This window comes from Leguminivora glycinivorella, chromosome 1, assembly GCF_023078275.1.
Source record: "Leguminivora glycinivorella isolate SPB_JAAS2020 chromosome 1, LegGlyc_1.1, whole genome shotgun sequence".
In the NCBI taxonomy this organism is placed as follows: Eukaryota; Metazoa; Arthropoda; class Insecta; order Lepidoptera; family Tortricidae; genus Leguminivora; species Leguminivora glycinivorella.
The window spans coordinates 8506125-8516534 of NC_062971.1; the positions used below are offsets into that span (position 1 = coordinate 8506125).

The 10410-nt window shown below is 38.0% G+C and overlaps 1 protein-coding gene across 1 annotated transcript; it reads right to left on the minus strand.

Annotated features, from left to right (window-relative positions):
- Positions 1–263: 263 nt before the first annotated feature.
- LOC125230047 (V-type proton ATPase subunit E) lies at positions 264–8322 on the minus strand. Its single transcript, XM_048135033.1, has 5 exons — positions 8162–8322; positions 7788–7963; positions 4058–4226; positions 2960–3154; positions 264–1232 (listed from the first exon to the last, which is right to left on the minus strand). The coding sequence occupies exons 1-5, from the start codon at positions 8192–8194 to the stop codon at positions 1125–1127; spliced, it is 681 nt and encodes a 226-aa protein (XP_047990990.1). The 5' UTR covers positions 8195–8322; the 3' UTR covers positions 264–1124.
- Between the last annotated feature and the right edge of the window lie 2088 nt (positions 8323–10410).

Here is a 10410-nt window from a genome sequence, read left to right on the forward strand (position 1 = left end):
TTCCCTTGTAGCTAGTTATTAGTGTTATTACGTGGTCCTGATACCCATTTGGTGCTTTAGTAGTACTATTATCAGACAGAAGGTTACTTTGTCCGATTTTGAAATTTGAATAGCTATTATATTATATGTGACAAGAACAAGAAGTTTTAAGTTACTTTCTCAAACTTTCTTGTCTCACGCACGTTTAGAATTTTATAGAACCCTAAGAATTCTTGAGCACATAAATATTATTATATTGTAGAGAAAGGTAAATAAAAGATTAATATTAACACATCTATATATTTACATAAGAATTTAACAGTGCCATAAAGGGGATTATACATTGTATCTTATATAAGAGCTATTGTGCTCTGTCGATTACGTCCGTCAAAAGCAAGCCGAGGAAAGTGTAACTGCCGGGTAATAATGTGTAGGAATGTGTGAAACACTGGAAGGCTCTCCCACGGCGCTACACTGCGCGCAGCCAAATCTTTTCCTCGATTTAGGTGTTCCCAGCGTAGGATGCTGCCGCCGTGAGCCAGCCTTGCAGCACTCAATGATCCTACGCGAAACGATATAGCCAAATATATCGCTGCAAAACATCCAGTAATAACATCTATTATTATAAGGATACAGAAACATTTTCGCATACAACTAATTGTTAATGTCGATCTAACCAAGTCGGCCGTGTCTTGTGACTCGTGCTACAATTAATACTGAAGGCGGAAGGTGCGGACGCCTATGAGCTCTTTAACAGAATCGACTTTAAAATGCTATTCATATTACCTAGTTATGTGGTAACAATGTCTTAAATATATCGTTTCCAAACTCTACTCTAGTATACATATGTCGAATGAATTGTACGAATAAAATACTTTGTTCTCGGTAAACATCGGTGTTACACAGGCGAAACTAACGTACAGTTAAAGATAGAACATACAGGAACAGAAAATTACATGATTACACATTATTTACTTCTGACGACTCGACAGGACCAAACATCAGTTAAATTCTAACAGCAAAATTGTACGCATTATTACAATATAATTAATTAGGCAAAGGAAAACATTTATTATAATAATAACGTTTAGTTCTACGAATAATAATGATTTTTATAATAAGTTAGTATTAACAGATGTGTTAATCTAGTCGGTGAACTTGCGGTTGGGGTTGCGGCCGAAGAGCGCCGTGCGGATCTGGGGCAGCAGCTGCTGCGCGATCAACTCCAGCCGCGACTCCAGCGTGTTGCAGATCTGCATGCAAACAGTACGAGTTCATCTATGTTCATTGTATTAGGGCTCGTTCAAATTATCGCCGGAAGATACTCCCACATTAGTAAGTGTGTCATGACAGTTTTTTTTAATACTAATACTACGTCGGTGGCAAACAAGCATACGGCCCGCCTGATGTAAAGCGGGGACCGTAACCTATGGACGCCTGCAACTCAAACAGTGTCACATAGGACAACAATGTGTAGGACAACAAACATCAACGTTTTTATCTTTTAACAGCGCTAGTTTGAACGAGGCCATATAACTTGATTTACTAATGGCTTGGCGTCTTTCCAAGTGATCCTGGCTGTTTGTCTCTATGTAATAGAACAAATAACCCTTTTTTTGGCGGAGTGGGAATGCAGTTACGCACGATGTGTGGGACTCGCCGTTTCTTTCCCCTCCACTAGCGAGAGGGGGGAAACTTGGCCCTACGCACTAAACCGTTGTGTTTGCCGTTCGTGAGGTCGCGCTGGGATCGATGTTGCCATTCACCACGGCACAGCAAATAAAATAGCCTTAGCCTTCAAAGTGAAAAAAATACTTTTATACTGAAGATTTATTCCAGATCTGCTTTGAAACGCCAAGCCGTTAGAAATGTACTAAAAAAATATAAATTAAAATTACTTACAAACACGTACCTATTTCTAGTAATAACTTTATAAATCCGGTTTAAAATGAAAAACTATGCAACAATGTTTTCATTTCAAAGTTTCGCAATTTTCCTGTTATGTCATGTGTTTTCCGCGGCTTTGGGTGGTGTTCAATTTGTTTTTTATCAAAAGCGCGTTGGGTCTCACTCACTGGCTAAGGAAAATGTGAGACAAAATTACTTATTTGACCGAAAATTGGGCAAGTGTAGATAATTTTGGCTTAAAGAGCCATAGGCTACTTGACCCTTTTTTAAAGTCTATTTTATATTATTAATTACTGTCCAATTAACCGAAAAAAAATAGTACCATATTTTATTACGACTTGAAAACCAAAAAAATGCATTTATAAAGTATACTTTCACTTAATCGTAAATCGAATTGAACACAAAATTTTCTGACATTTAATTATGAGACATATTCTGACATTTAAGTATAAGTTCATCATGTCAGTGATTGATTGACTCGACATGAAGTTAAGTTAGGTTCTATGACGTCACTACATGTCTGACAGCGTTTTCGGTGGCCAAAGTTAAAAAAAAATACACTCATTTTAATCGAAAATACGTTGCCACCACACACTTTTAATACCCAAACTTTATAAACATTGGTTTCTTATGTCAAATACTACAGGAAACAATCATTTCTTGTGCCAAATTCGATAAGAGTCTAGTAGCCTATTGAGGGTAGACGTTTCTAATATTTAATACCTGATACAAACTATAGTTGAAGAGCTGGTGTCCTAGTGCTAGGAGCGCGCGACTTTCAATCCGGAGGTCGCGGGTTCGAACCCTGCCTCGTACCAATGAGTTTTTCGGAACTTATGTGCCATATGTCTTTTGATATTTGCCAGTCGCTTGCCGGTGAAGGAAAACATCGTGAGGAAATCGGACTAATTTCCAATAAGGCCTAGTTCGGGTTAAAGGTCAGATGGCAATCGCTTTCGTAAGACTAGTGCCTGCGCCAAATCTAGGGATTAGTTGTCAAAGCAGACCCCAGGTTGACATGACCCGTGGAAAATGCTGGGATAACGCAAGGAGAATGACAGACTATAGTTACCTTAATACGGCCCTTAGCCGTTACAAGATCGACTCCACCGCAGGTCTCAGCCGGGAGGAAGTTCTCGTTGTCGACCTTCAGCTGGAGGTCCCTCTTGATCTTCTCCTTGTAGCTGGCCTGCGCCTTCGAGAGCAGCCCCTCCACCAGGCCCTTATCGGCCTGTCGTACGCGGACGGTTACCTGAGGTTCCACCAACTACAAAAACAAACAAAAATTCTAATAAGAACAAAATTATAAAAACACACAAAGATCAAACATTGATAATAATAATAAATTTATACACGAATTTGTCATACTCCCAAAAAGAATAGGCAGAGCACATGAAACTGCTCAATATCCTACTATTACTACTGTTACTAACCTATCCTCAACAACACAATTGAACCTATATCCCACAGTAGACTTCTACTACACCCACAGGAGGAAAAGAGAGTGGTGAAATTCCAAACTCGTCGCCACGAATTTTAATCGTTTCGTTCAGTGTTAGCAACTGGCATGGAATTTTTTTTGCGAATTTAACTAAAAGTGATATGCCGAATTTAACGGAAAACAAAAAAAACACGGTGTATACTTTCACTTCAGGGCTAATACAGAGGTACTGTACCCCAACTGCAATTTGTAAGAGGATTGCATGCTGACATTGCATTTGGCGTGCAGGCAGCGTGCACTTCCCGTGCAAGTTTCAGTTGGGTTTTTATCGGCCATAAGGTTTTTATCGTTTACTTTGCCCACCAATGACGTAGTTTATTATACTACACATAGCAAGCGCGGATCCAGCTTCGTGCCCGGGAGGGGGGGGGGGGGTCACGTGGTAAAGGCCAGGCCCCAGGGGGGGGGAGGGGTCACTGCCTGCTAAGTCGCGGTCCTGGGTTCGAATCCCGGTAAGGGCATTTATTTGTGTGATGAACACAGATATTTGTTCCTGAGTCATGGATGTTTTCTATGTATATAAGTATGTATTTATCTATTTAAGTATGTATATCGTCGCTTAGCACCCATAGTACAAGCTTTGCTTAGTTTGGGGCTAAGTTAGATCAACGTGTAAGGTGTCCCCAATATATATTTATATTAATATTTAAATTTTATTTTACAACATACCTGGAACAGAGCCTGTACAATGAGTGTGACAAGCAGTTCGGCGTACAATTCCTTGTCTTCAGGCACCTCAGCCAGGCGCTTGCGGGCCTCGTCCAGCACATTACGTACATGGTCTTCACGCACTTTCAGTACTTTAAGACGAGCTTGGTTGAGCATGTTCGAAGATTGGCTGGAGAGTAGTAAAACAATGGTTGATTATACATATTTCAGTATTCAAGTAATATTAGGAAATCGATCTGATATTTTAAGTGGAGATAGTTGAAGGGATGGAGAGTGACATAGGCTACCTTTTGTCTCTTTCTAACCCCCCAATTCTTGAAATGGGGGGTGGAAGTTTGTATGGAGCATTCCGTTATTTACAAATGTAACGTTGCTCGCGGACAAACGCTAAGTAATCTATAATTAGCACCATTTTTACCAAAATCTATAAAAATTAAATTAGTAAAAATGGTGCTTGCTAATATTTACCAAAGTATAGTGATGATTATGTCAATAACAACTTTAACTCATAAGTAGTACAAGATATAACCTTATCAAATCCATAGCCCCTAGTGACATTATGATTGTGACTAGAGATGGGCCGAATATTCGGTAAATATTCGGTATTCGGCATATTCGGCAAGTTTTTCAATGTTCGTATTCGGCCGAATAATTCGGTTGCATTGCCGAATATTTACCGAATAAACAAAGTAAATAACTAATGAAGATCTTATGTATTCCATTGGATAATAAGCTCCTATTTTAGTAGCTTTCTAAGGAACTACTAAAAAGAGATAGTAGGCTAGTTTTCTACTAGTCAAATCAGCTTCTTTTTAAGAACTGTCAAAACGATTTGCTAATATGGAATTACTATGAAATACTGAGGTGTGACGTCACGGTCAATTTATTTACTTTATATCTTTCTCTTTGACTTATTAAATATAAATTATGTTTAAACATAACTACTGTCCATATTTTTCTTCTAATTATGTGGTGCTTTATTTCGTGCACTGCATACATGCATACAATATTTTATCTTCTATTATCTATTAAGCTTTTTTCTGAATTAGAGAATGTCTCTTAGTTCAGTGTGCCGCTTGGCAAAGGCCTCCTCTAGCCTAGGAAACTAGCCTATTGCCTATGCGTCAAAATATAAATACAAAGTTGAAAAAACCGGCCAAGAGCGTGTCGGGCCACGCTCAGTGTAGGGTTCCGTAGTTTTCCGTATTTTTCTCAAAAACTACTGAACCTATCAAGTTCAAAACAATTTTCCTAGAAAGTCTTTATAAAGTTCTACTTTTGTGATTTTTTTCATATTTTTTGAACATATGGTTCAAAAGTTAGAGGGGGGGGGACGCACTTTTTTTTCCTTTAGGAGCGATTATTTCCGAAAATATTAATATTATCAAAAAACGATCTTAGTAAACCCTTATTCATTTTTAAATACCTATCAAACAATATATCACACGTTGGGGTTCGAATGAAAAAAATAATCAGCCCCCACTTTACATGTATGGGGGGTACCCTAATAAAACATTTTTTCCCATTTTTTATTTTTGCACTTTGTCGGCGTGATTGATATACATATTGGTTCCAAATTTCAGCTTTCTAGTGCTAACGGTTACTGAGATTATCCGCGGACGGACGGACGGACGGACAGACAGACATGGCGAAACTATAAGGGTTCCTAGTTGACTATGGAACCCTAAAAACTGTAGTTTAAGAGTTGAGAAGAGTTCAGAGTAGAGATGGGCCGAATATTCGGTAAATATTCGGTATTCGGCATATTCGGCAAGTTTTTCAATGTTCGTATTCGGCCGAATAATTCGGTTGCTTTGCCGAATATTTACCGAATAAACAAAGTAAAAAAATAATGAAGATCTTACGTATTCCATTGGATAATAAGCTCCTATTTTAGTAGCTTTCTAAGGAACTAAAGTAAAATCCATAAACCTACGGACCAAATTGACAAGTGTGAACGAATGTTGCCACAGTTTGGCCAGTGTCGTTCTTATCGGTATTTAAATTATGATTACATCGTAGATTTAAGGTGTACCCAGACGGGACAATGAAATTGGCAATTTGATCGGCTAATCAATATACCAACTTTTTCTGTGATTTCGACAGATCAAAAGGTCTGTAGACCGCTAATTAGAGATATTTTTTTTATTTCGAAGCAGCAATAATATTATTCGAAAATTATATAGATATTTATGACATACTTGCCATAGCTGACAGATAATTGATTATCGTTGGACATGGCATTTTACTTTTTACCTACAGGCTCGGAAACCTTTTTATGTTTTAAAACTAGTGGGTAAAAATGCGTGGCATCCATGACATCCATCCACTACCTCGAAGATACATAGAACAAACCAAAATGTGTACCTCTTATTTGAAACTAATATACTTATTCTTGATTTAAACTTGTCTGTTGTATGAACTTTACAACTTGTCGATATATTGTTATCGACATATACCCTTCCCTATTTTAATTTTGCTGTTCCTGGTATCATTTTACCTGTCAGTCATTTGTCAATTTAGTCCGTAGGATTATGAATTTTACTTTACTAAAAAGAGATAATTGCTTGCCATGCGTCAAAATACAAATACAGAGTTGAAAAAACCGTAGTTTAAGAGTTGAGAAGAGTATAGATTTGTTTTAACTAAGTTTTAGTTAAATTCACTAAATCGTAATAACATATGTAATTCTAGTAACATATGTAACCATTATCAATCATTTAATAGTTTTTTCTTAATATCCGCTTTCTAAATATGGCGTAACCGAATATTCGGCCGAATGTTCGGTTCGGTAAGAGCTGAACCGAATGTTCGACCGAATATTCGTATTCGGCAAAGTCCATATTCGGCCCATCTCTAGTTCAGAGTTGTTTTAACCAAGTTTTAATTTTCCACTAAATCATAAGAACATAGTACTTAATTGTAATAACATATGTATTATTATGTAACCATTATCAATCATTTAATAGTTTTAATCTCAACAACCGCTTTAAAAATTTGGCGTAACCGAATATTCGGCCGAATATTCGTATTCGGCAAAGTCCATATTCGGCCCATCTCTAATTGTGACCAACTCCATGGGATCATAACTTTTTGACATAACAGGTGTATAGACTGTACAGTAAATAAAAATAATACACCCTGCAATAGTTGTAGGATACCTAGTAACATTGTTATTTTAGATTAGATAGAGCACATTGCCAAAAAACTGTTTTAAAGTTTGGCAAAACTATAAGTAAGACGGAAATTGTTTTTTTTTCTTGAATAATTTTTAAAAAGTCTAAACAATTCCTTGTCAGTCTTGTATTAACAATATTAGTCCCATAAGTTTTCCACGATCCAATAAATGAAATCACATGACCAGATATCAAGTGCAACTAAATGAAGATAACAGTTATGGCTACATTGGTATAACCCTTCTGCTGTCACATGTCACCTATAATTGTTTAAATCATAGTTTACAACCTTAAATTCACTTTTCCAGCTTGGTTGCCCTTAATAGCCAAATAATGTTCTTATTAAAGTACTTGTTACCTACTATTGCAATATCAAAGATATGTTTTGTAAAATTAAGGGGATAGACATTGATTATGAACTGGATTCTAACTGGAATGCTTGATCTCTTGAAGTTCTTACTCAGCTAAGTTAAAACTAGTGGATATAATATTGACAACCAGGTCGAATCAAATGCAGTTCTCATATGAACTCTTGGCAGTGAATGGGTACATACATCTTTTTTTGGAGTTCCACCTGCTTCTCCTTCTTTTCATAGTATTCCATGATCTTAAGCCTCTGCTGTTGCACGAGACGGCCTTTCTCAATATTGAACTCCTCTTCGGCTTTGGCATCGATTTCCTCAGCCTTTTCGTTGGCCTCTTGTTCGATGAAGGCCATCATATGCTTGATCTGGTAATGGAAAATTAACATATTTACTAGTAAGAAACGTTAAAGCAGGCATGATAGAATATATTTATCTTCAGCGACATTATCATAGATGAATTGCTGGTCAAGATTCCCAGCATCTTCTAAATATCAACCTGACAAATAACATGTCCTATTACATGTAACGTATACTCTACGATAATGCATTTTATTAATACATACCTGCTTCTGAACATCTGCGTCGCTTAGCGCCATGGCTGATAGTTATTTTTTAACACCGCTTACACGTAAAACAGCCGATAATCAGCCAGAAAATTAAAAACTGGCTGAAAGGAGCAAGTCGACGCCTAGTCAGACGTGCTACTTCATTGAACGATCATATGATCCTTAATGTTGCCAGCCGTTACAAATAATCTCCCGTTTAATAACCATAGACATGAGGATATAATAATATAAATTTCTTTAATTTTTTCCAAAACTAGACACCATCTAGGCATGGTGACAAAATGCCAACTCATTTATAACTGTAATGACCGTAAAGCCTGGCATCCACCTCATGAGTCGAATCTCATTCATTCGCCTTCTGCATTTACATATTATGAAACTGCGTCGGGCGACCATTAGCGACGCGTCGAATCGAATTCACCGTTCATAGTTAATGTGTGAAGGACTCAATTTGACGCCTCTCGACTCCGCGTAAGTGGACGCCAGGCTAAAAGTATAGCCCTAATCTTCCTAAATTGTAATTAGGGGTGTACAGAATCAAAAACAAAACTACATACGACCGAAGGCCAAGACCTCAGATTACAGCGCGCTTAAGGTCGAATACAATATGACTTACAGCTTTTGCCAAGCAAAAGAGTAGAAATGGAACATTTTTTTACCATAGCAACACTTACAATTCTCATACAAAAGTGACTCAATGCCACATGCAAAACGATTTACATAGACGGTGGTGTCCCTATTTTTTTCTATTTTTTTGCCAGGCTATATTTAAGTTCTTACGCTGCTCGGTCTTTGGCCTCACTTGGAAGCCTTGCTGGCATACAAATAAGTCAAAATTAAATAATGTAGACATAGAAAGTGTAGACGGGGTAATATGAAATAGCGAGCTGTTAACCAGCCCCTTTTTTTTATAAGTGGGGAAATGCTTTACGCATACCTCCCCGGCGCGGGGACGGGCCGGGACGGTTATGTGGGACTCCCTGCTGCGGGCTAATGAGGCCCCAGCCAGGTATACCTACTAAAACCCCACTACGTTCCACCTTTGTGCTGTAGCGGTGGCCTGCAGGAACGCTTACGCTTCACTACTGCAGCACCACCAGTACCGGTCCGCATCGCGGATCTCCGCCTCCGGAGTAGGGTTTGCAAGATCCGTCGATTTTTCGGATCCGGATATTTCGGATCTTAAAATTCGCCGGATCCGGATATCCGGATATTTCGGATAAAACGGATCCGTGTTGAAAAGGTAACTTTTTATAGGGGTTTTGTCAAAACAAAGCTGCTGTTACCGAAATAAAATAATTTAAACTCACAAAACGACATAAATATAGTCTATTATAACTTCATTAACTTTTTAGATGAACCTTTAACACATAATTGTGTCGCTTAGCTTCAAACTCGGGTAAATCGATTCGGTTTTAAGGATGATTATACAAAAAAGGCAGAAAGGACTTACCCGAGTTTGAAGTTAAGTGACACAATTTATGTCACTCCCATTGTACATTGTAGGCCACTATTTTTGTTTAACATACATAAGCTACATACATACATGCATACATACATACATGGGTTACATTGTGGCGTAGGCGAGAGGCTGGCAACCTGTCACTGCAATGTCACAATTTGGATTTCTTTCAACCCCTTTTTGCCAAGAGTGGCACTGAAACTTAGTCGTTCATGTGCTCTGCCTACCCCTTTATGGGATACAGGCGTGATTATATGTATGTATGTATGTATACATAAGCTAATGCAGGGTAATTTATTGTTGTTCACTAATACCTCCGTTTTACTGGGGCGTCAATCCGGAAACATAGCCAATAAATACATCCATGCAAAATTGCAGATGTAGGATAAAAAGTTAAAAATATAATTCTATTGCATTGGACCCGGGAGTGTCAATATGTGTGTACAGTCGACTACAAAGAGATGTACACACTTTTTCACCTTATTACATTGTAATAAGGTGAAAAAATGGATACAACTCTTTGTAGTCGACTGTACCTACACAAAAAGTATTAGACGTGTAAATTGTGTTACATGTATTTAGTTATCATGTACCATTTTCAATTGTTTTTCGGAACTTATGTGCGAAATGTCATTTGATATTTGCCAGTCGCTTTTCAGTGAAGCTCTAAGGCTGGCAGCGCACCTCCTATCCTTCTGGTGTTTAGGGTTTCTATAGGCAAGAGTGATCGCTTACCATCAGGCGACCTGTCTGCTAGTTTGCCTCCCATCTCATTAAATACAAA